General features: G+C 35.0%; 1 protein-coding gene across 9 annotated transcripts; it reads left to right on the top strand.

Moving 5' to 3' along the window:
• The first annotated feature begins 893 nt into the window (after positions 1-893).
• Positions 894-25767, top strand: LOC132626814 (PWWP domain-containing protein 4-like). 9 transcript variants are annotated; one of them, XM_060341809.1, is made up of 10 exons: positions 894-969; positions 3058-3641; positions 11391-11458; positions 15656-15821; positions 17062-17305; positions 17886-18085; positions 20752-21611; positions 21942-22014; positions 22869-23575; positions 24252-25767. In XM_060341809.1, the coding sequence occupies exons 6-10, from the start codon at positions 18009-18011 to the stop codon at positions 25436-25438; spliced, it is 2904 nt and encodes a 967-aa protein (XP_060197792.1). In that variant the 5' UTR covers positions 894-969; positions 3058-3641; positions 11391-11458; positions 15656-15821; positions 17062-17305; positions 17886-18008; the 3' UTR covers positions 25439-25767. The 9 variants fall into 9 exon arrangements, with proteins under 9 accessions (XP_060197792.1, XP_060197791.1, XP_060197793.1 ...); XM_060341808.1 differs by lacking the exon at positions 17062-17305; XM_060341810.1 differs by lacking the exon at positions 17062-17305 and having other exon boundaries at positions 3058-3655.
• The last annotated feature ends 1395 nt before the right edge of the window (positions 25768-27162 follow it).

The raw sequence follows: 27162 nt of genomic DNA, 5'->3' as shown, positions 1-27162 counted from the left end.
GGATCCCTCACCTAAGCAACAAAAAAGTGGAACAACAAGAGCAAAAAGAAAACACATAAAAGGCAACATAGTTGGGATGGTAGGGTGACTAAGAAATTTGTTCCACGACACCCATCAATGCAACTGGCTAAGAAGACTCATATGACAGTGTCAATGACTTCAACAAAATCCAATAAATCTAAGAAGGGATTAACTATCAAGAGTCGTTGGACAGATTTAAAGAAGAAGACAAGAGAAAAATACTTCAGGTTACTTTAGACGGACAAGCTATTTTTTTTTTAGTTCATACATATATAAAATGAAATTTGAGGTTGATAACTCAACTTTATTCTTGACTTTATATTCTTGCATTACTTAAGCATCCCCATCTATAATATCATCATAGAGTGCATTATAAACTCTGTGATAATCACAGAATACCTAATTTTTTTAGCTCTTATTTTCTTCATGCTTAGTAATTAGTAGAGGTTCGCTACTTCATTAGGATTGGTAAGATAGGGTCTAGCCCTCCTTGCTTGTACTTATTCATGTTGAGGTTCTTTATTTTATTATTAATAAAAGGTTGCTAGACACTCTGTCTAGCCCCTATTTCTTGCAAAAAAAGAAACATAGAAATAACTGTCACATACACGAATTACTAACAATTTATTTGGATGGTTGTTACATATATTTTGATGAATATAATATTTGATTTAGTTGTATCATTTTCCATTATTTTATAATGTCACACACCAATAATATGAAGAATAAGTTCCTTTTTAAAATTAAATGTTAGCCTTTAAAAGGCCATTATATATATAAATTAAAAGCAAAGTCCAAAATAAATGCAGAATCTGAAAAATAAAATAAAGCAAAATTGAAAAAAGATTAAAACATAAAAAAGGTACAAGTCTCTCATTTTTCCTATTTCTTTCTCGAAATCTCCAGAGCATCGCAAACTCCACCCTTCAACATCCGATCTTTGAACAGGTAAGTCATATGTGATTTGCTCCTTCTTCTTGTCTCTTTGTCCGGTCTTGTGCTGAGCTCAATGATTTTGAATCTTCCATGATTTCACCGATGCATCTACAGCCCTCTGATAGTTGATTTGGTGTTTATGTCCTTCATTTTGTCATAAAAACTATGGAAGCTGAAGATGAAGACAGACATTATTTCTTCTCTATCTCTCGAGCTCAACATGTATATGGTGGTGTATTGATTCTTGATATCTTGTTGTGGCATGCCAGTGAATTTGATTTTGATGTTTTGTGTATGTCTGCATAATGTTTCCTTTTCCACTCTTCATGGAGTTCTGCACATGATACTGATTTGTATGTGTTGCTCTAATCCTCAAAACTGGACACTAATTTTTATCCAAATTGACTAGTTTCTTTCCTTGTGTTGGGTATTCTGAAAATGTTCTAAATATTATCCCTCCAGTGTAGTCTAGTGCCTGATTAGCCATATAGTCTGCAATGAAATTACATTCTCTGTATATATAGGTGTGATTTTCACTTCATGATGCTCCATTAGCTTCCAACTTCAATTATTGTGATGAGTTGTCAAGGTATATGCTATATTTTCTCCAAATATGTTTCACTACTAATGAATAAGTTTCAGTTATCACCATGCCTATTTCATGCTGTGATGCAATGACATATTGCTTTTTCTTTTAATGGCCATTGCCTTAGCTTTCATATTTTTTCTTTCATGAATTTCCTTGGCTTCTGCATACTCAAGATCTCCTTTATAAATCCTAATATAGGGTAGAGTTATTATAGAAAGGAAACTGTGGGTAAGGCGTAAAATAAGATTGTCTATATCTATCTATCTATCTATATACTATTCTAAAAGTTGGAAGCCCCAAAATTAAAAGTTGAAAGACCAATTTGTCCATCAAATATTGAACGATCATTTTAATCTAAAACTATTCTTATAATATTTTATGCACTAAAAAGTAAGTTTACATTGCAATAAATGTTATTAGCTCATCAAATTACAATGAATTATTTAAATGAGAAATTTGTGGTGCAGCTTCATGCATCTACCACATTTATTCTAGACTATTCAATTTCTTGGAGTTACTTTTCCCTTTAATACTTATTGGGAATATAAAATTTATGTTAGCCTTACAAGAAAGTTGATACATTATATTAGGATCAAATTAACTTTTGATCATGCGTTAATAATGGGGCTAAGAACCATTTTCATTTTTCAATGAAGGGACAGTCATGCTTTTTTAAATTGGAAGATCAAAAGATCTTTTAGTTTGAAAAATAAGGTAACCATTGATTAATAGAGAATGAATACCAGCCGATCATTAAAGTCAATTAATGCCTTCACTATATTCTTAGAAACAATACTTCTTCTAAAAAAGTAACCGAGAAGGCCTGCATCTAAAAGACTACTGCCTTAACTAATGGGAATTAATGACTGCATTTATAAATAGTCACATGTCTCAATGGAAGAAATCAGAAGAAACCTTGCAAATGATAATATCATGATTATGAGGATGCCGATTAGAAAAAGCTATCAAGGGTGACAAAATAAGGAGATGAAGTTTGCAAGGGTGAAAGTTAGATTTCCAATCACATTAGCCAACTTGGTTCCAATCACATTAGCCAACTTGGTTAAAAAGATTAGCAAATGAACAGAATCAAATATTATTTGATGTTCTCATACGAGTTGAAATTCATGTTAATTATTTTTTTACAATGTTTAATATTATTTATTTATTTTTCAAGGCAAAGCTAAGAAAGCTTCTCATAATTTGTGTGTTTTTGCATGAGTTATGCATTTACTTTTCTTGGTTGCTTTTCTTTGTTGTCTTATTCCTTTAATTTTGTGCATATTCTTTTTGGAGCTATTCATAAATTTAGTTCAAAGATTGATTTATGCTCAAAACAATTCCTACATTTATGATTCCTTAATGGTGTTACAATTTTAAGAAATTAAAGCATATCATATATTCATATGTGAATGATCATTTTGTGCCAATTTTTGTATTGCACATAATTGAACAATTTATTTCAATGAGCATTTTTCTATGGTTCCAACTTTAAACTCTTAATTTTCCAGGTGTGCTGTTACATATGATCGGCATGGAATGCGAAGACCAAGTTCTAAAATCAATTTAGTGCAAATCCTATTTCATCATTTTAATATGATTATTTTATTTTACGCATTACATCATGGAGTTTCTAGCTCATAAATTAATGGAGAGATAAAAAAAGTAACTTTACACAAATAGCCGACTAGATTGGTTGTTTATATTATACATATGCTGACTATTTTTAATTTATGTGATTGGTTAGTCGACTATTTCGCTTAATTCTTCATAAAACAAATATTCTTGCAACAAAGAGCACAATAATATAAAAATAATAGTAGTACTTTTTAAAAATAAATAAAAAATCAAGGTCACTAGGTGGGTCCTTAGTGACTAATTTTTATTTAAAAAGAACCAATAAACGGTTCAACAAGTAAATACAGAAAAGGAAGTAAAAGGGCATAAATGCAAAATAGTCGACCCCTAAATTAGGGTTTTCTATTGTTTCCCAATTGGCGATCTCCTCATCGTCGATTCGCCTGAAATTTTTGCCATTGATAGTTGCTCCTGCTGAAGATCGGTGATTTGTTGCCATTAATAGCTACTCCTGCTGGTAAATTTGTTATGGTGATTCCACCATCTCTGCTGATCGACATTCGTTCTTGCTGATTTCTCTGGCAATTCTTCTTACTTCCTTCTCTTTGAACAAATACATGTTTTGTGGTGTTGTTGTTGATAATTGTGTCCTGGTAATTTTCATGTTTGTGTCTCATATGTCCTTCAATTTGATGAGCATGAAAGATTAGATGTATCTCTCCCCTTTTTGGTTTCAACATTTATAAAATCGATATCTGTTCATTCAATTGAGCACCAATTGATGCTAATACCACGAATCGAACATCTATAAACCCTAACTGGTTAAAACAACCATTGATGCCTTTCTAAGTTGCATGCTGAGAAAATTTGTTGTTCATGTGATTTTGTTGCTTGATTCTGAATCTTGTATCTGCTTTGATTGTTTGTTGAGTTCCTTCAATGTGATTGTTTGCTTTGATATTGTTGACCTTAAGATGCCTCCATATGTGTTTAAAGTACCTGCAAACATTAACATATTTGTATAAAAATCCTTCACGTTCAAACATTAACATATTTATATAAAAATCCTTCACATTCTCCTCCCAAAAGATTTGAATGTGACGAACTCCTCTACTTCAAACCTCCTCTGCTTCCTCAGCATTTCCTGATTCTTAGGTACGGCATTTACAATTTGTCATTGTTCACTATTCTTTTGCATTGGCTCTCCATGTCTTGAAAAGAACTGAACAATACATCTTCAGAACTCAGAGCTAAATTAGCTAGGTGATCTGCTCATTTATTGCCCTCCTTATAGATATGCTCTATCACCACAATTTTATCCTCCATAATATTTCATTTTCTTCCATAACGGTGACAATTTGCCAGGGTATTTCCCAAGTCCTCTGAATGATGTTTTTCAATAGTAATGAGTCAGTTTCAATCCTAATTTTATCTATTTGATTATCCTTCACATACTGTATCTGAGAACTTGCAAAATGGTCAGTACTTCTACTTCTGTATTGGTACTCAGAGGGTCCTCCATCTCTTTAGCTTGAGCTTGCACCACATTGCCGATGTCATTCCTTACACAAAATTCCCATGTGCTACTCTCAGGGTTTTCTCTAGAAGCTCCCATCACCATTCAATATCTAGTAATTTCAATGAGCTTGAGTTACTTTCACCTTTGGAGAGTATCTCTCTAAAGCCTCCACAACAACACTCCATCTATAAGGTCCATATTTGAAATTCTTTTTTCTCACTTTCATGAACTGAATCAATGAATGCATCACTTGATTCCGTTTTTATTCTCCTTCAAGAACTATTAGTTTTCTTGTGTGTGTATGTAGGCATGCATTAAATTATACACTTATACATAATAATCAAACTTAACATAATTACAAATCATGACCAGTTATTTTATTATTTATCTTTCTAAAGATTCCTCAAGACAAACAATTATTCACTTTTTTCCGAAATAATTTTGCACTTTATTTTAAAATCAGTGTTTGATCATGAAAATTTCAAATTCAACTTGAAGTTGTATTTTGAATTTGAAAAATAAATTATTACTTTATTTTTCAACTCACTTTTCACTTTTGAAGTTATATTTCAAATATGAAAAATACATTCAAACATGAACATTATTTCAAATATTTCTTGCAAAAAAGTAAAACTAAACACAAATTCATCTTCTAACTCCAACTCCATAAATTTCAATATAGTAAAAAATATTTAGAATCTATGGCCAAACGCCTACTTAACCAATTTTTTAAACACGAAAAAACATACAAACAATTATACATTCTCAAACTAGTGGCATTTGTTTGAATTTTTAGATTGCAATCAATTTTGAGTTTTTAATCTTGAAAAGAAATTTTGTTTCCCAAGATTTTGAAACTCAATTCAAATCTTTCAAAAAAATTAAAAAATATACAAAAAAAGTTGTTCCTTTTAAGTAAAAAAACACAATTTTGTTGAAAAATCACTAATAAGTATCAAGATCCAAGTATGGATCTGGAATTAATTGTAAAATCGAAACAGACACTTTTTTGGGATAGTTTTTGATTCTATAACTGAAAATGGAACTCAAATACAATAGAAAAACTAGCTGAATTTAACTAAAGTAAACTAAATTAGATAGAATAGCCTCCATTGTCAGTGATAATCTATACGAAGAGATGAGAAGAGATTAGAAGAAAGGAGAGAGAGAATAGAAGAGAGAAAGGAGAAAGAAGAAGTGAGGAATAGATGAAGAGACTGTTTGGATGAGCTTATGGCTTTTGTCTTATAAGCTAAAAGTCATAAGTTAGGAATTCTAGCTTATAGCTTTTGGCTTATTTTTGCTATTTTGGCTTAAAAATAAGTCCATAAAAGCACTTTTTCTTTTACCCAAACACTAGAAAAGTGGTTAAAAGCTATTTTGCTTAAAAATACCTAAAATAAGCCAATCCAAGCAGTCTCGAAGAATACCAGTTGATCGATGCCTTCTTCTCTCTCATCATTAGCTTTATAACAAACTTGACTACGTGGCATAATCCTGGCCCGTCTTGCTCATTGATGAAGACTTAATCCTGGCCGCTCGTTTTGAAAGTTAGTTACACCTTATTTCTCCTATACTCGACTTCAAACCCAGCTGCAAGCATTTTGTATGTAAAAATAGTAGGGTCATGACATACCCCCCCTTTACAAATTATCCTTGACCTCAAGGATAAGAATCAAAATCTGAAAACCTGAATTTGAGGAACTGTTAATCCTCTCAAGTTGCCTCTTCTGGAGGTAATTGGACTACTTAACCAACACTTTAACCATAACTACATTGTTCTTTTCACCATCTACCTCTGAAGAATTGCTATAGGTTTAGCCAAAACGTGACCACCATCACTAGCACTTGGTAAAACTGTTTGCATGATCTCCCGTTTGCCCTCTTTTTTCTTGAGCAAGGAGACATGAAAAACAGGATGCACCTTGAAAGTTGGAGGCACAGCAAACCTGTAAGCCACCTTGCCTACTCTAGCCAATACTCTATAAGGTTTTTAATAGTTTGAACTTAGTTTCAAGTTCTTTCTTAAAGAAAGTTAAGACTATCTATATGGTTGCAGTTTCAAATAGACTATGCCATCAACCTGGAATTCCCTTTCACTCCTCTTCTTATCAGCATTGTGTTTCATCCTCTCTTGTGCTTTAGTCAAGTTGTCCTTCAACAATTGTTGCATATGTTGTTTATTCATAACTGCATCTTCTGCAACTGGCACTGTAGTCTTAAGCAATGGACCAATTGATAAGTGTGGTTGAAATAACCATAGAAAGCTTTAAAAGGAGTGCACTATAGACTTGTATGGAAGTTGATGTTGTACCACCACTCTGCAGTAATAGGTCAATGTTTCCAGTGATTAGGCTTGCTAGCAGTCATGCGCCTAAGGTAATTCTCCAAGCACTTTTTGACCCTCTCAGTCTGGCCATCACTCTGAGAATGGTAAGTTGTGCTATAGTGCAATTAAGTTCCCAGTAGTTTAAACAAAGCTTGCCAAAAATTGCTAAAAAGGACCTTGTCCCTATCAGTGACAATAGATTTAGAAGTTCCATGAAGGCAATGTACTCTTTTCCAAAACACTTCAGCTACTGTAGCAACAGTATAGGGGTGGGAGAGTGATATAAAGTGAGCATACTAAATCATTCTGTCAACTACCACCAGTATCACCTCCTTGTTTCTAGAGTTGGGTAACCCTTCAATGAAGTTCATGCTAATGTTACCCCGAGCTTAATTAGGGATAGGAAGGGGTTGTAGCAAACCTAGATAAGCTACATTTTCATCTTTACTCCTGAGACACACGTCCCAACTGGCTACAAACTCAACAACCATATGTTTCATTCCAGGCCAGTAGAACATTTGAGACAAACCTCATAAGAATTCCTAGTTTACCAGAGTGGCCCCCAATGGAGACTCATGGAAGGTGGCCATCAGTTGATTTCTAAGCTAACGAGTTGCTCCAATATAAACTTTACCCTTCTTCCTTAGAATAACAGAAGAAAAATTCATAAACTTGGCCCTTGTAAGTCTACTTCAAGCTGTGTGATCATCTCTATTACTTGAGGGTCACCATCATTACTATCTATCACTTTTTGTACCCAAGAAGGACTAGAAACACTAATAGGCAGCAATTTACCAGTAATAGTGTCAGGATTAGGATCCAACCCTTCAGTCTGTCTGGAAAGAGCATCAACAACTCTATTCTCAGCATCTTTCTTGTATTGCACCTCATAATCCAACCCAAGCAGCTTAGTCAATACTTTTTGTTGTATAGTTGAAGTCACCCTTTGTTCTAACAAATACTTCAAACTGTGATGATCAGTTCTGACTGCAAGGTGTTTGAACTGCAAGTAATGTTTCCATTTTTCTACAACATTCAACAAGGCCATATTCTCCTTTTCATGTATAGACTTACCTCTGTGCTTCTGTGCCAACACCTTGCTAAAGTAAGCCACTGGCCTTCCATCCTGCATTAAGACATCATCTATCCCATTATGACTAGCATATGTTTCTACAATAAATTCCTTGGCATAATCAGGTAGCACTAGGACAAGAGTGGATGTCATAGCAGACTTGAGGTTTCCTTACTCCATATAGAGGAATCCTTAAGGGTCTGCAAATGGAACCATAATTGGCAATTTATTTTCTATAGTAACTAATTAGTCCCAAAAATCCTCTAAGGGCCCAAAGAGATTTTGGTTTAGGCCACTCATCCATGGCTTGAATTTTAGATGGGCCAATAACAACACCTTCAATAGTGATTACATGACCTAAGTATTCTACCTTGGACAGACCAAAAGAACATTTCGACTTCTTAGCAAACAGTGAGTGTTTTCTCAACAAATCTAACACTGCAATTGAGTGCTTAACATAATCCACTACTGATACACTATATATGAGTATATCGTCAAAGAAAACCAAAACAATTTTTCTCAAGAAGGATTGAAAAACCTGATTCATCAAAGCTTCGAAAGTGACGGGTGCATTTGTCAAGCCACATAACATGACTCTAAACTCATAGTGGCTCATATGAGTCCTGAAAGAGGTCTTGTCAACATCTTCTATCTTCATCCTGATTTGGTGATAACCAGCCCTTAGATCAACTTTGGAAAATATCACAGACCTATGCAGTTCATGAAGTAGGTCATCAATTATAGGAATGGGATTTATATCCTTTATAGTTATGTCATTTAGTTCTTTATAATCCACACAAAATCTCCAGATTCCATCCATATTTTGGACAAAAAGTGCTAGTGATGAAGATGGAGACTAACCCTGCTGAATAATGCCATTGGTGAGCATTTCCTTGACTTGGTTCTCCGGTTCATTTTATTTTATTTTATAGAAATTGTACCTGTATGGTCTCAAACTGACTAGCATACCACCAGGTTTGAGTGGAATAGTGTGGTTTAGGGTTCTGATAGGTGGTATTGATTTAGGCATAGCAAACACATCAACATACGGCTCTAGTACTCTTTGCATTGTGTCATCCACCTTATCTTGGTCCTCATTCACTGTTGAACTCATCATAAATATGTGAGCTATTAAGGCTTGACCCTTTTTCAAAACCTTGCTCATAGTCCTACTAGAGATCATGTTCAGTTTTCCCTTTTTAGGAATGCCATGCAATACCAACTTTTTTTCTTATTCTACCAATGGCGACACAATTCCTGTCATGGTCAAACTTAGTTGTATTGTGTTTCTTCATCCAGTAATTTCCTAAGACAATGTCACATGCATCTAATGGAATGATAAGCAAATCTTCCTGAAATTTTCTGCCATGTATCTTCCATTCGAACCCCTTACAATGTGATGTGCACAAGTCATAGTTTCCATCAACCACTGTGTAACACCCCGTAAACTTGAACTAGGTGTGAATATATAAAAATCTAGTGTTAAGATGATATTTTATCTATATGAATCCATTCTTGATGAATTCGGATGGAGGATGGTCGTTTTGAAGTCAAACCAACTAGTGAAGTTCTTAAGGGCTCTTAAATTCGCCTAAGTTTTGGTAGGTCTGTCTCCTGGGCGATTTTCATGGAAATGTGTTGCGAATTTGGAAAAACTTCCTTGATGAAAGTTGTAGATCTTTGAAATATCTTTCCAACGGTAGGTCGCCCAGCCCAAACAAAGCTGTATACAAAAAGTTATGACCATTTTATTGAAGCCTGTCCTCGCTGGAAATTTGGCCTGTGTAACGGTAAGACGTTACGGACCGTAACACGTGTTACGGGCCGTAACATGAACCGTAACGTCTCCAAAATTTCCAGAAACTCTCTGGAAATTTCCACTAAGGGACGGTCCAAAGAACGGTCCGTAACACGAAGGACGGTCCGTCCTTCAGAGCGTCCCTTGGCCCGTTTTCACCAGAAAAATATAAAAAGGACCCTTGTTTTGTTTATTCTTCCACTTTCTAAACAACCCTAAGGACGAAAATCATTCCCCCAAGTCTTCAAATCAAAGGTAAGGGCATCCTTAACATTACTAAATCATTCTAACATCAATTTCATTATTCTTAACATGATTCTTGTGACCAAAAACTAGGTTTGCAACATAATTCCCTCCCAAGTGATTCAAGCTAGGGTTTGGGTGTTCTTCATTAGAAAAGTGAATTGTTAAACCTTGTTTAACAAATTAAGGTATGTCTCTTTTGAAAACCTTATTTTGGAATGCATGACTTCTTTTCTTGGAAGTTCTTTATTGAATAAAAAGGGTGAACTTCTCATACAAAACCCTAATGTATGTCTCTCCTTTAAAAACTTATTTTGGATGAAAATCACTTTTTGAAACTATTGTCGGAAGTATAAATTTTATTCAAGATTCTTTAATGAATGGGAGGAAAAGTAATCTTTTCATGTTTCTTGAACCCTAGTTCATGTCTAAATGGTGGTTAATGTGTGTGAGGGGACAAACACACATTAAACCTAGATTGTAATAAACCCTATATATGTATAAGATATTATGAATGTTTTCCTCTATGGGAGATGCTTAGTAATGCTAGTTAAGAGTTGGTAATGACATTCTCATTGGTGAATTGGGACATGGAAATCTTTGTAAAGAAGTTGTACGTTTTCAAAACATTGATTGGAATGACTTATTCTTTCGACATGGCATAATGAACTTTAATGTTATATATGGTGTGACTGTTGTGAGACAATTTGTGAATCGACTTCTATGCTATGAACTTTATTGTTGTGTTTGGCCTAGCTACTCGGGAGGAAGGGTAGCCGCTATGGATCCTAGTGTGTCATTGCCTAGCCATTCGGGAGGAAGAGTGGCCACCGCTGGGTTCGCTACCCGGGGTGTGATTTATGCCTAGCTATTCGGGAGGAAGGATAGTCACCGCGTACTACATAGTCCGGTGTGATTTATGCCTAGCTATTCGGGAGGAAGGATAGCCACCGAGAATTATATGTTCCGGTGTGGTGCGCTATGCGCGATATGCTTGATTCTTAGGCCTGTATTTGCATGTGTGACATTCTTATTCTCTTATGGAATTGTTGATGACTATCTTAATTGATTAAAAAGGCATATTGGAAGTTGTAACTTGACTAGAGGCTTTATAAATGGGTTTTGATACTTATTATTGAGATACATAAACTGAATAACTGTCCTTACGTTGGTTTCATATGATTTTCAAGACTGATTTCTTCATGTATTATTTTTACTTTATTTTCGTATTATTCATTGTCCCCGAGGCACTCACTGAGTACGAAGTACTCAGGCATACCATTGTTGTTTTTTATGGTATGTTAGGTAACGGAGAAGAGCAAGTTCTTGATACTCCCGGTGCTCAGGAAGGACTTGCTGTTGCGGCTAATTTGGTGAGCCCACACATTCATTCGTGGGACACCCTATTGATTTACTTATTTATTACATTAGTTGTCCGGGCTGCGTCCCGATGAGTTAGACTATTAATCCTTTATCTTAGAAGCTCCCTAGTATGCATTTGTGGGTAGTTATTGAGTTATTGATTAACTCTTGGGCACGTTGTTATGTTTGACAAGTATAGATAACTAAAGACTTCCGCTGATTTAATTCTTATATGCGTGATTCGTTTACCTTTATTTTATAAACTGTTGGAGGCGAATGTTAAACCTGGCGGGTTCAAGTATTGTTATTGTGTTGTTTAGGTTCTTCCGATGTTGTTCATGACGTCGGATGCCGGTCACGTCTAGGGTGGGTTTTGGGGCGTGACACACTGTTACTCTTGTTGGAGAGCAATAGCTGACCTGATAACCTGTTTCTATGATAGTTTTTAGATCAATAAAGTTGTGGCTGCTGCTAGAATCAATCAGCAATTGTAGACTCCTGTTCTTGGCAGATTCACTGACTAAGATGGTATTGACCTCTTGATTCCCACCAGTTAGTGCACTCATACAAATAGCCTTCTAGACAAATTGTTCCTCTTCCATTACAATTTTCATATCAGCATAGGATGGGTCTTTTACCTTCAGTTGAGAACTCAGGATTGGTTTCTACTTCTCCCAACATACAATTAAGTGGTTTTTTAGGCACTAGTGTCCTGGTGTATATTTCTCAGCATGTCTAAAACACAGGCTATTATTCATTCTGTACTCATACACTTCAGGACTAAGCTTGGAAGCATTGGGCCTAGACATATTTGCTACTGGTGTCCTGGTGTAAGCAGAAGTACTCATTACCTTGTAAGCTTTAAGACTATCTTCAGTCTTTTTCTGAGAAGCTTCAATAGCCATCTCTTATACTCTAGCATGTTCTACTGCAAACTTAAGAGTAGTCGGTTTGAACAACTTAACACCAAACCTTATTTCTTTTTTTAGAGCCCCTATGAAGCTGGAGACAAATTGAGCTACATCAAGGTGAGGATTTGTAATTAGCATTTGAGCCTTCTTATCCTCAAACTTCCCTAGAAATTCATCCATAGTAACAATTTGGCTCAACTTGTTGAATTCTTCTACTATGTCATCCATTAGGGTATCCCCAAATCTACTGACTGATTCCTTCTAAATCCAGTCCAATTAATTTCACCCCTACTCAATACTAAGGAATGATACCAAATCTAATTCAACCCATTTAAATATAGTTCAGCTGCTTCTACTTTCTGATTATCCTGACTCCTATATAGATTGAAATACCTCTCACATTTTCGAATCCATACTTAAGGCTTATGTTCTTCAAAACTGCGCAATCCTCACTTTAGAGGAGGAATTGGAACAACTTGATTCCCGTTGGGCCTAGCATCCTGATTTTGCCTTCCTTCCTGAACTGGTACAGGTAAAATCCGGTCTCCTTGTCGATTTTTGCCCTGGGCTCTATTGGGTAACCTTTCAAGGCCAATGAACCTCTCTAGAATTTGCTCTTGAGCTCCTTGGATCCCTGCCTGGGTATTTCTAACTTCTTGTTGATGCTTGAGCATCTCATTCATCACCTTATCATCTCTAATCAGTCGTTCCTCCATAGTTTTCATTCGTGTTCGTCTGCCATTGCTATCCACGGGTCGCAAAAAACTCTGATACCAATTGTCAAGATCCACTACAAGAAACTTGATTTTTAACGACCATTTCTGAACGAAGGGAGATGAATCCGGTCGTTATAAATATACATATAACGACCGAAAAAAAATTTAGTCGTTAAAATTAACTTTTAGCTCAACTCTAACGAGAAAATAATATCCGGTCTTAAAAAGCATGACATCCAGTCGTTACTAAACTAAAAAAAGAGCGCCACATTTGTTTCCCTCAAAATTTTCCCCCTAACGCCTCCCCTCTTAAAAAAAAACCAAGAAAAACCCTAAGACACAAACAAAACAGTTTCAGCGATTTGGTCATTCCCCAAACCCCTTCTTCATATCTGTGCCACTGATCAATCTACAATGCTTCTATCTCCAATTATCACCGCTTTACAGTGGCGGCACAAAGCTAGGGTGAGTTTGTTCACTTTACTATGTGGTTCTACTTTGATTTTCCGTTGGTTTTTAATTTCTGCTAGATCTCCAATTTCAGTTCTGGTTGTTCTTCCCTCTGTTTCCTAAAGTTGTCATCCTATTATCATCTTGCTTAATCTGGTAAAGCCCATAAATTTCATTTGTGTAGGAGTGTATCTGTTTATTGTCTCTTACTAATCGATTATGTGTTATAATATGAGAGGCTTCGAGTTCTGAATCAAATGCCATAGTGTGTTCACATATGTCTGAATAAATATTAAGACATAAGGATTATGGTTTTGCCGAAGAGAATTACATAATACATCTCCGTATATAGTATGTTATTTATCTCTAACTTAATGCATGCAGAAGTGAATCAGTCTTGTACTTAATGGTGTTAATCCTAATTTTCATCATGTTTTGGATTGCTCTCTTGGACATTAAGGAAAATTTTGAGTGTATGGTTTGATTTTGGGCATATGTGAACCTATTAAAAGAGAAATTTCATCTATTTCTTGCTGTCTGACTCCTATTGATAGGACTTGAATGGTAATATTTGATGAGTCTTTAAGGGATTGTGGTATGAAAAAGAGATAGTAGAAGAACTATAATAGTTAAGGATAACTCTGGAACTTGTATAGATACCATTTCCATTAATTATAAATTCAATTAGACAGATGATTCATGTTTAGATATTCTCCAAGATTAAAAAATAATAGAATTTTAAACAAATATGAGTAGGGATCGAAATGGTGTCGTATGGTGTGATTGTTTCTTAACCTGCAAAAGTTCAACCCGCCCCGCCCCACTGAAGTGTTTTCTTTTTTATTTTGTTAGTCTTATTTCTTTTTGTTCTTTTGGCTGAACTTTTTCATGTCTTCTAAGGATTTAAGGTTGACCGTTCTTAAGTTCCTTTTTTTTGGCCTTTAATGTAGCTGCTTTGTTAAGTTTCACCTGTATATTGCAAATAGGATTAAAACTGCTTAGAGTCTAAAAATAATAGTAAAGATCTTTAGAACTTGATGTCTTTTTCAAAAATGTTCTGAGTAGTAAAATTTGGCTCTATGTCTGGAATCCTGTTTAGCAAAATCAAGACAAGCCAAGTGCATTTCTCACTTTTTAAACAAACATTGCCAAATTTGACTGGTGTTAGTACAAATCTATAGAAGCAGTAACCTAAAGATTCCAACCTAAACATTCACTTCAGAGAGTGAGTATGGCTTCAACTTTCAAGTTGCTATCCTTTTCTAATATAATCGCATGTAGCAAGAGCTTGTTTTCCCTTATGACATTAAATTGTATCAACAACTGATACTCTCTTCACTTCAAAGTATAAGCTACCGCCGTGCCCACACTCACACCCGTAGAACATTAATTTTCTTATTTCGACACACCCCGTACCTGCATATGTTTAAACCTGCACCCGCACCGCCCCATTGCCATCCCTAAATATGAATAGTTGAGGGGATGTCAGGTGACAGTTCAACTACATATATGAGCTGCTCTATCTCTGAGAAATAAGATTGTAACAGCTTCATGGGTATTTACTCTTTTTCCATGAACATATAATTTATTAAATGCCAGATTTCTACACTTCTAGAATTAGAATTTCACTCTGCAAGATTTCTGCACTCCTTAAATTGCAACATCTTTTGCAAAGCTTGCTATTTTTGCTATCACAGTTCTTTGGATATTGACATGCATGCCATACAAGTAAGTTGTATTTGTAGGTATGTCCTTGAAAATATTATTCAAAAAAGACACTTTTGAGCTTCCAGCAATTCCAAAAGGATAGGCATGTGTTCAGGAAGAACCATAATATTAGAGTTAGTATTTTGCACCTTTTAATGATAAATACATAGGAAATGCCAGGAAAACACTAAATGATAGTCATACATCTAAATTACATCTCGATGTATTTCCTCTATGGAAGTGTGATTCTAACATATTCAGACCATTTCTGTGCTGATTTCTAGCTCAGGAGTGGAGTTTTGTCATGGAACTTCGATATCAATGTTTTTAATTACTGTAATATGATATTAACATGGTCATTGGCAGGTTGGTTTGCAAGAATTTATCTATATGAGGTCACATGTATCTATCCTTTTCATTGCAGTTCTTTTGGAAACAATGGCATGACGGAAATCTTGAACATATTTTCATTTGTACACATATATGATTGGGAAACTTCGTAGAATTGTATGGTGAATAAAGAATTTTGTCAGAGAAATTTAGGACATGGACTGGAGAGATTTTCTCCATTTGCTTCACATTCCTTTCAGGTATTTGTATTTTGTTTTTTCCTTTTTTAAGTTTTTGTTCTATACAATTTACGTGCGGCATTTACACCTGTATGGTATTTTCTATGTTGATATTCATTTAGAATGAATTTTTTTTGGTAGGGAGTGCTTTAATCCTACAGACTCAACTTAGTTGTATGATATGTCATATAGGAAAAGAAAAAAGTAGAAGAGAGGTATAGCAACTAGAGATGGGATATGGGCGGATAACATTAAATTTGAGCTGGTTAAAATTGATCAAGTTAATAGATGGGTCATAAATTTGAGAAAATATCTACTGTATGAGCCTGTTTGGATTGTGGCTTATTTTAGGTGCTTTTAAGCACTTTTGTAGTGTTTGGGTAAGACAAAAAAGTATTTTTAAGCCAAAATTAACAAAATAAGCCAAACTTATAAGTTAGGATTCCTAACTTATGGCTTATGCTTATAAGCCATAAGTTATAAGCCCATCCAAATAGGCTCTATATCTACTTTCAGTGTGGCTAGTCTTGATCTCCCATTTTATTCTAGTTCCATGTTTTACATTCATTGATCCTGGAGCTCTCTTGTCGAATAAATTGTGATGTCTTTCTCTGAACAGTTCCCTTTCAATTTAGTTTTCTTTTGGATAAATTTATATTTATAGTTTCTAGATATTTCGAATCTTGATTTTGTGGAAAATAAATAGAAAAAAGTAATAGATATTAGTTCTATTATTAACTGACATGTGAAGAGAAATAAGGTAGTGACATAAGAAGTAAAGATCTACTTATCAAAAAATCATACAGAGTTTTGGAACAGATTCTGTGTGCAAGCAAATTGATCGGTTAATTGACCCTGATATGATAGGATGTTAGATGTTTGGAGCATTGTATGAGGAGAATAAAACAGTTGCATCTTTGGGTTACCTTACTGGTTTTATGTAACTTTATTGTGGTGGCTGATTTTACAAGTGATGGATTTTTAAGTCTTATCTTGATTATACTACTAGAAAGAAGAGAAAAAAGGTATGCTGCTATGAGAGGTATCATGAGGAATACTTTTGTCAAGATGGAAAAATAATCTGAAAATGAACGAGAGAAGGATTAAGTAGTTTGTTTGATGCTCATGTGTCAGGTAACTTGAAAGTAAATGACTGCTTTCTCTTAGTTATAATTTCATTTGAAAAATCTTGAACAAATCAACGGGCCTTGACTATTATAGTCAAATTTTCATGGTATCTTTAACTTTAGACTCTTTACAGGCAAGCTGCAAAATATTATAAAAATGCCAAGTGCAGCACTTACGAGATTTGGGCCTGTGATGACAATTTTCTTTAGTACATTAGTGAGATGAAAATGAAGTGATTCATCGATTGGTAAAGGCCCGGATGACCGGCTGTTTAGGTGCAACCAACATTTGCATCCACCATGTCATCCTCATTTTTTTTTGCTCAATTGCAATGTCAACAGATCTGAGCCTCAAATCTGAATATCTCACTGTATCTGGTTTGTCCTTGTTCGACTTAAATTTATCTTCTTGGTATCTAGTCTTTTTGTTTTTGGGGTTCACGCTTCAAAGGTCATGTCTTCCTTTCAAATTGTTTCTCTGTTTTTACCATTGACAAATATAGTATTTTCTTTGAACTCAATTGAAATCATGATCTCAGATTTTCTTTTAGTAATCATGTTTATTAGACCTAATAACTCATGTTTCACTTGATTGAATATGTTCTGGAGTATTAACTGTCCGAACTACTAATGTTCCTTTTTCTTTAGAAATCCTGATCTAGTGGTTCAGTTCTTAAAACATAGAAAATATGATGTACAGTTGAGATTATTGTCCTCCTCATCAGAATACTTGTTCTTGAACTCAAATTATACACTGATTATGCCGCCTCCTTTCACAGTAAAAGACAACTTTATTCATGGTTTAGCTTTTTCACTTTATTACTTAACCAAGTTGATGCTCTAATTTATTGGCTTATTGTACAGGAACAAAACTAATGTGGTATATCTATGTATATATGCTTGTAAAAGATTTGAACTCTTTTTGTTAATAAATTCTTTTAACATTGTTTTTTAACAGGTCAAGATTTTGAAGTTTGAAGAACTTGTCCTAGAATAAAGTGTTGAGCAAGTATAAGCAATTGAAAATGTTAAAGAACAAGTTGAAGCACAACAGAGATCTATTTGGTTTGAGTTGTTTAAGATGTTCTCGATTGTACATTCTACAAATCTATTCTCTTTGTTAGGAGTTGACAAAAATAATATCATCAATTTGAATGGGTATATTTTCTGTAATATGATTCTCTTGTTCTTTGTAATGACCATAAAATTTATATGAATATCGATTTTTGATATGTTTCTGGATGTGTATTTATATAGATTATCAAACAATGACTGAATTTTTGGCTATTGTAGAGGATTAAGAAACAATTAGCGAAGGTAAAAGAACTTTTAGCGTTCGGATCTGTTGTTGTATTTAATGGATTTAACGACTGGAATGACAATCAATGAAGGGAAAATGGGGTCGCTAAAGGAGGTACAATGATCGGATCTCTTGCTGTCGCTAGAGATTCTTTAATGACTGGATTACAAATTCTTTAATGACCGGATTTGTAATCCGGTCGTTAACCTTTAACGACGGAGCTTTTAGTGACCGGCGACGACAGGATTTTTTCCGGTCATTATTACCTAATAGCGATCGGATTGGAACTTTTAATGACTGGATTTCCCCTCGCTAAAGGCCTATTTTCTTGTAGTGATCCAAATATGGACCTGGAATTATTTGCAAAATTGAAATCGAAGTAGACACTTTTTTGGGACACTTTTCTGATTTTATAACTAAAAATGGAACTCGAATATAAGAGAAAACTACCCGAATTTAACTAAACTAAACTAGATAGAATAGCCTCCGTAGCCAGTGATAGATGAGAAGAGATTAGAAGAAAGGAGAGAGAGAACAGATGAGAGAAAGGAGAGAGAAGAAGTGAGGAAGAATACTAGATGTCTTCTTCTTTCTCATCATTAGCTTTATAAGAAACTCGGCTACGTGGCATAATCTTGGCCCGTCTTGCTCATTGATGAAGACTTAATCCTGGCCGCTCGTTTTGAAAGTTAGTTACACCTTATTTCTCCTATACTCGACTTCGAACCCAGCTGCAAGCATTTTGTATGTAAAAATAGTAGGGTCATGACAATAAGAGTTAGTAGGCGTTTGGCCATGAAACCCAAATATTTTTCACTTTATTGGAATTTTGAAGTTGGAGTTGAGGATGGAGTTGTGTTTGGTTATAATTTTTGCAGAGAATTTTTGGTCGTTTGAATATACTGAAAGTGAAAAAAAAGTAAAACAGAGTTTTAGGTGTTTTCCGAATTTCAAATACAACTGTATTTGAAATTTTCAAGGCCAAACTTAGATTTTCAAATAAAGTGGAAAAAAAAATCAAAAAAAATGAAAATTTCTCATAGCCAAACGGGTGCTTAGATAAAACCGCAGCTACTCATGAACATTTTTCTTTTACACAAAATATGATTATATTTTCTTAAAAATTGTTGCATTGGCTCATACAAGCAAACTTTAGGAAACTCAAAAAATAATTAGAATCAATGAGATGGTGCCACGTGTACTGGCAATATTGTTAAACCAATGCAACATTACTACGTATACAACATAGCAGACTGCAAAAAAGAGACAACTTTCCATATTCGACTAATAACAGCCTTTTTATTCCTCTCTATCTCCTCTTCATATACAAACAAATGTAGTATATGCATTTACTTTGTGTATGAAAAAATCAGCCATTATTTAACAAGGAGAAACAACAGTGTTGAATGCTTGCCTATTAAAAGGTGTGTGGGGGGTTTTTTTCCCTATCTTGCTTACACTCTAGCATGAATTATTTGAGGAATAATTTTTTGGGTTGCTTCTAGTTTTACTTCTATTAATCTATCTAAGCTGGTTGGGTGCTTTTTTTTTTTAGCCCACCTCTTGCTTTGATTTTTCATGATTTTTTTTGTTATTTTAAAGAGAAAAAGAAAATAGTATCATTGTTTAGCTAGTGCCTAATGCCATTTTCTTTTGGTAAAAATAGACACCACTTTCCATTTATAGTAATATTTTGCTTCTGTTTCTGTTATTTAGCATTTTTACAAACTTATTTTTATTAAAGATGTCTGAAGGAGGATAAACTACACTATATTGGAAGTGCTCTAAAATTGGGATTAAAGTGTTTCTTAGTTGTAAATGTGTTGTTTGGGGATTTTGTTTCTTCCTTATGCGTCTTGCACATTGGTGAAATTATAAAATGTGTTGTGTATTTCTTGTTTATTTGAGCATTTTATTCAGGGATGTCTTTGGTTCGACCTGAATGCAAGTAAGGGTTATTTTTCATAATTTTTATTAATGATGTCTACAACAACAACAACAAGCCCAGTATAATCTCACCATGTGGGGTCTGGGGAGGGTAGAGTGTACGCAGACCTAACCCCACCTTGAAAGGTAGGGCCTATTATTATTAATGATGTCTGAAGGACGAAAAACTACGTTATATTGCAAGTGCTCTAAAATTGGGTTTAAGGGGTTTCTTAGTTGTAAATGTGATGTTTTGCTGTTTTATTGTTGGAAAACTCAGGGTACGTAGTTTTGTAATGTGATTTTGTTGCTTCCTTGTGGGTCTTGCATTTTGGTGAAGTTATAAAATGTGTTGTGAGTGTGTTGTGTATTTCTTGTTTATTTGAGCATTTTCTTCAGGGATGTCTTTGGTTAGACCTTAATGCAAGTAAGGGTTGAAAGAAACTAAAGATGTTAGGGAGATTCTGACACTTGTTTTTAAGGGTTTTGATTTTCTTGTTCCCTAAACCATTCTACTAACTTTATCCATATATGCTATTTGAATAAGGATGGTAAGCTTTCATATTATTGGAAGTTCTAATTCTTGGTTTCACTGCAGTTCAGTGAAAATGGGAAGTGATAAATCAAAAGGATCAGGATCTGGCTCTATAGATATGTGCAGTCAGGTTGAGTTTAGGGGTTATAATTGTAAAAGTTGTAGTGTTGGACCTGATATGTATGACACTAGCAAATTGGTGGCTGGTGGTGAGGTCCATATTGCTGATGCTGAAGGAGAATCGAAGAATATATTATGCTTTGGAGACCTTGTTTGGGGAAAGGTACCATCTCATTCGTGGTGGCCAGGGCAAATATACGATGAGAGTCTAGTACCTTCTCCACGATGCGGTAAAAAGAGAGATGGTTCAGTTCTAGTCGCCTTTTATGGTGATGGTAGTTATGCGTGGCTTGATTATGATCAAATCATCCCTTTTGAACCTCATTTTGAAGAGAAGTCAAACAAGTCAAAAATTCAAACTTTCGTTGTGGCAGTTGAAGAAGCTGTTGATGAGCTGAAAAAGAGAGCAGTACTTGGCTTGACTTGCTTCTGCCAGGGTAATTTTCAGCCTGCAAGAATTCAAGGGCTTTATAAAGTTGATGTGAGCGGGTATGAACCTGGGGCCATTTATTCGTCAAAGCAGATTAAAAAATGTAGAGATGGTTTCCAGCCACATGGGGTGTTTTCATTTGTAAAGAAGTTAGCCATGTCTCCAAGATCGTTGCAGAATTTTTATGATATAATTAGCAGAGCAAAGGTTACTGCTTACAGAAAAACAGTTTTTGAAGAGAATGATGAGACCTATGATGAGGCATTTGATGAATTTGAAAAAGGTGATGAGACCTATGATCAGGCATTTGGAGTGAAAGCCTCAAGCTCAGAGGATCCTGCAGATTTTTCAAAAGACGGGAATCAACGTAAAGGTATCAATCAATACTTCCTCGGGCATGATTTGTCTTCTAGACCATTGTAATTGTTTATTTTTTTTATTTTTTTATGCCAGGAACATATCTTCCTTTTAATTGCAACACCTGAGAAAATTCAGATGCTAAATAGGTCACCTACATCGAGAGTATATAGTCGTATAAATTTAAGATCAAGCTTGGTTGGACGTTGCATTTTATTGTCCTTACAAACAGATTTTTTTTTTCTGAAGCATAAAATAGATGTTAAAAGGAAGTTGACCTATCTATAATGACGAGCTATAAACTTTGATGTGCATTTTATTGTCCTTACAAACTTTGATCCTGCAGAATTTTCAAAAGACGGGATCAAGGGGATTGCCACAAGGAGAAATAAGACTGTTGAAGGCTTGCAGATTAAATGGTGTGTGAGCCTTCTCTTCTTTTTTGGGTTTTCCCCCATCTTGTTTACACTCTAACATGAATTATTTGCGGAATGGTTTTGTGGGTTTGTTCTGTGAGTGCCTAGTTTTACTTCAAATTAAGCTATCTAAGCGGCTGGTGCTTTTTTCTTCTGTTTTTAGCCCACCGCTTGCTTTGATTTAAAAAAAGGAAGACAAAAACAGATAATATCAGTGTTCTTCGTCAACTGCTAATTCCTAATGCAATTTTCTTTTGGTAAAAATAGGCACAACTTTGTAGTAATATTTTGCTTCTGTTTCTGTTATTTTGCATTTTACTCGTATTTTTATTAATGATGTATGAAGGAGGAAAAACTACATTATATTGGATGTGCTCTAAAATTGGGATTAAGGGGTTTCTTAACTGTAAATTTGATGATTTCTGCTGTTTTTTTGTCAGAAAAAAATTACAATGGAAGTGCTATAAAATTGGGCCTCAGTGCTTTGGTTTACCTAGTTTTGTAATGTGATTTTGCAGCTTTCTTGTGTGGGTATATCTTAGTCTTGCATTTTGGTGAAGTTATAAAATGTGTGTCTGTGTGTGAGTTTGTTGTGTATTTCTTGTTTATTTAAGCATTTTCTTCAGGTTCTTCTTTGGTTAGACTTGAATGCAAGTAAGGATTATTTTTCATTCTTTTGTGATCATGGATTTGTGAAAGAAACTAAAGGTGTTTTGGGAGATTCTGATATTGGTTTTTAAGGGCTTTGATTTTCTTGTTCTCTAAACCACTCTACTAACTTTATCCATATATGCTATTTGAATAAGTATGCTAAGCTGTCACATTTTGGGAAGTTTTAATTCTTCGTTTCACTGCAGTTCACTGAAAATGGGAAGTGACAAATCAAAGAATTTATTAGGCTTTGGAGACCTTGTTTGGGGAAAGGTACCGTCTCATCCATGGTGGCCAGGACAAGTATACGATGAGAGTCTAATACGTTCTCCACTATGCCATAAAAAGAGAGATGGTTCAGTTCTAGTCGCCTTTTATGGTGATTTTGAATATGCGTGGCTTGATAATGATCAAATCATTCCTTTTGAGCCTCATTTTGAGGAGAAGTCAAACAAGTCAAAAATTCAAACTTTCATTGTGGCAGTTGAAGAAGCTATTGATGAGCTGAAAAAGAGAGCAGCACTTGGCTTGACTTGCTTCTGCCAGGGTAGTTCTCAGCCTACAAGAATTGCAGGGCTCTATGAAGTTGATGTGAGCGGGTATGACTCTGGGGCCATTTATTCATCAAAGCAGATTAAAAAATGTAGAGGTGGTTTCCAGCCACATGAGATGTTTTCATTTGTAAAGAAGTTGGCCATGTCTCCAAGATCTTTACAGAATGTTTATGGAATAATTAACTGTGCAAAGGTTACTGCTTACAGAAAAGCAGTTTTTGAGGATAATGATGAGACGTATGATGAGGCATTTGACGAATTTGAAAAATGTGATGAGATCTATGATCAAGCATATGGAGTGAAAGCCTCAAGCTCTGAGGATCCTGCAGATTTTTCAAAAGACGGACATCAACTTAAAGGTATCAATCAATATTTCCTCTATGTTTTTTACTTTAGTTTATGCCAGGAGCAAATCGTCTTTTTAATTGCATCACCTGAGAAAATTCGGATGACAAATAGGTCAACTACATCTAGAGTATATAGTCTTATAGATTTAATCAAGCTTAGGTACAAACAACATTTTTCTGAAGCATAAAGAGGATGTTAAATGGAGGTGTCTATGTAGAATGGCGAGCTACAAACTTTGATGTGCTTGTTCTGTCAATCATTTGAAAGTAAGACCAATATCTGGACAAAAGCCAGCAAACATTACTGCCATTCTATTAGGAAAATAATCTAATTGTGGAGTAACAACATGTTCTTCCTAGGTGTCTTGAATCCGATACTTCACTAGTTGAAATGTTGTGCATCCACCATACCCGTTTGTGCCCTCAGCTTTTCCATCACTGTATTGTCTCAAAATTCAGTCTCATGGTTAGTTTGCTTTTATTGTCTCCTCCTCCTAAGTGCTCACTCAATTGGACCGATTTTAGTTTTACATATTCGTCGTGCATTCTACTGCATGCCTATTCTTGTTCTAAATACACACTGGTATTCCATATTTAAATAAAGAACACACGATGATTTATTTGTTTACTGTTACTGATTAGCTGAAGATATGGTGGTAGATATGCTAAACTATGTAAATTCTTGCAGGTACTGTTGGGTCTCAGGTAGATCAAGGGGATTGCTCCAAGGAGTCATGTAAAGGAGAAACTAAAAGGAAGAGGTTGGAAGAGTCTCCACCAGATGATCCGGGTCGGAAAGGCAAGTTCCAAAAGGATGCCTTCTTTGACAATCTGGTAACAAAATCAGGTGAAGAAATTGATGGAATCTATTGTTGCAAAAGTGGAGAAACTGTCAAAAAGAAGAAACATAACAAGCTTAATGACTATGCTGCACCACAAAATGGTGGTCTTTTGTCCGATTTGCTAGCTTCTGCGTGTGATCCATTTTCTGGAGTAGAACTGGGAAATGCTACTGGTGCATTTAAGCATTTGGAGCAATACCAAAAGAGTTGTTGTCCAGATGAACATGAGAAGACTAACAAAAAGCGGACACTCTTGAAATGCCAAGACGAACATATGACTAGGAAAGAAGAGTTGAGGGACTTGTCAAAGAAGTATGGTGACCAAAAACTTTTGACACCCCAAGAAGGTGATGACGTCGAAATCCAATCAATATTGTCAGTGCAGTTTGAAAAGAAGTTTACCGAGGAGTCTGCAAGGAAAGCTGAACCAACAATGCTGGTAATAAAGTTCCCTCCTCAAACCATGCTCCCAACTGCTTCAGAATTAAAAGCCAAGTTTGCATATTTTGGGCCATTTGATGAATCAGCTACCCGTATCTTGGGGGGATCAGCAACATGTCAAATTGTATTCATGTACAAGTCTAATGCTCAGGCTGCACATGACTACGCAGTCGAAAGTAGAACCTTGTTCAACTTTGATGTGAATTACCACTTAACAGACTTTGATGGTTCAGAAGAGTTCATGGGAGAAAGTTTTGATGACATTCGATCTTTTGAAGGTGAACCACATCATATGTCATTCCAGGAGTTGCCTTTGCAGTCCGATACTGACTTGAAGTCATTCCCCAAGGAAAACTCAAAGTGCGGGGAAGAGACTGTTTCTTCTAGCATTCAGTATAAGCATGAAGTTGCTAGTTTGGATGAGACTGTTGTGGCCATTAATGCAAAATATTCCATGGATGAGGGCTGGAAGAGTCATTATCAACAGAATCTCAGTGCCATTAACTGTTCAGATTTGTCACTTCAGTTGGCTAACCTTTTCCAGAAGTGCAATGAAATTTTGGGTGGGATTGAAGGGTCACAAGACCAGTAGAGTTAACTCAAATGATGACGGAGTAGAAGAAAAGAGTACAGAACTTATGATCTAAAGCATTATATATACTTTTGTTTCTGGCTAGTTCTTATTTACCTTCATCTCTGGAAGTGTTTGCTCTCAGACCTTTTACTAGATTATGCTGATTTCAGACTTTTAACTAGGCATCTAGACGGAATTGTATGAAAAGTTTGCTGGTTGCTCTTCTATGTTTGAAAATGGATTAGAGGTGGCTTCTATAAGCAATTTGACGAAAAATAGTTTAAAAAAAAAAAGTGACCGTTAATGAACATATATATTAATTTATGCATATATCCTAATATATAACATCTGCTGGAGCTGTAATTCTACTTAAGAGCTTCAAATTTAAGTTCTCTCTTAGTCCCTTTAATTTTAATTTTATTTTTTTATTTTTTTAAGGAATAGCCTTTGCCAAATGTGATTAAGTTGGAAATATCAAGGCAGAAAGACACTATGTTTAGTGTTCTGTTTTCTCTATAGTTCATGTGAATTGCTGTTTTAGTGTTCTGTTTCCATTGCTTTTAGAGATAAGTGAAACTGTAATACTTGAATCACAACCCTTTCGTATAAGCACACTCAATAAATGAGTGCTTGTTTGTGTTGGTACTCGACCTGCTGGTGCATACTTGCAATTGATCTTGCTACTGATGTCTCAACTTTCTAGTGTATGCTAGTACTAAGATGATTCAATGGGGTGTCTCAGAAAACAAATCCCCTCTCAGAAAACAAATCAACTGTTTTAAATGTCATTCCAAATTATATCGAATTTAATTGGTTGTATATTGTGTAAATGATTAAAGAGGTGACTAGAGTTGTTAAGGAGCTTTGCTTCTTATAGCCTTCTATTAGGAGGATCAAAGATTCAGTTTTCATTAACCAAGATGTCTACTGCTTCTGTAGTCTTACAATTTGATTATATTTAACATTAGCTGATAGTTTTCATTTGCTCTATTAAAATGAAAAGATTGAATTACAGAACCGCAGTGTAGTTTTCTGAACTTTTATGTTTTTTCTCGTGTCTATTCTCAATATCCTGATTAATAACAATTTCTTTTTCGCTACCTGTCTGATTATTTGTGTGTAGTCATTGGTTTGTCACAGAAAAATTGAACTCTATTTACAGGAAGAGAGAGCTTCTTGCAAATACACTGAACTGCAGGCTGACACTCGGAAAGCAGTATGCTTATTCTTGGGATTTTTTTTTTTTTGGGTAATGACGTTATAGGTGAAAGGATACAGAAAACTGGATTTGTTGTTGTTCTAGTCCTACTAAATACATTATTGCATTGTCTTAAATAAGATTCAGTTTTCATTAGCCAAAATGTGTACTGCTTTTGCCCGCTTACAATTTGATCATGTTTGACATTAACTGATAGCTTCATTTGCTATATTAAAAAGTAAAAGTTGAATCAGACCACATGACAGTTGTAGAACTGCTAATGTTTCTTCTTATGTCTATGTTTTCAAAGATCCTGTTTAATGACAGCTTATTTTTGGGTACCTGCAATTTTTTGGTGTGTAATTGTTGGTTTTTACAGGAAGATGTTGAAAAAATATGGGGAAGAAAGAGGTTATTTTTGAACTCTATTTACAGGAAGGGAAAACTTCCTATAAATCAACTGTGGGCTGGCATTCACTCGCTCTTGGGATGTCAACTTTATGCAGTAATTGTTAGTAAACTGTGTTCAGAAAGTTAGAAATGG

This window comes from Lycium barbarum, chromosome 2, assembly GCF_019175385.1.
Source record: "Lycium barbarum isolate Lr01 chromosome 2, ASM1917538v2, whole genome shotgun sequence".
In the NCBI taxonomy this organism is placed as follows: Eukaryota; Viridiplantae; Streptophyta; class Magnoliopsida; order Solanales; family Solanaceae; genus Lycium; species Lycium barbarum.
This window is presented reverse-complemented; position numbering and strand designations above follow the sequence as displayed.

What these genes read in the sequence shown, in the direction of transcription:
- LOC132626814 (XM_060341807.1), top strand. Translation starts at nt 19,449, where the DNA reads ATGCAACATTACTACGTATACAACATAGCAGACTGCAAAAAAGAGACA. An exon ending in GAATGCTTGCCTATTAAAAG is followed by an intron (nt 19,652 to 20,751) that starts GTGTGTGGGGGG and finishes GTTTCACTGCAG; the next exon opens with TTCAGTGAAAATGGGAAGTG. An exon ending in GAAGGCTTGCAGATTAAATG is followed by an intron (nt 22,015 to 22,868) that starts GTGTGTGAGCCT and finishes GTTTCACTGCAG; the next exon opens with TTCACTGAAAATGGGAAGTG.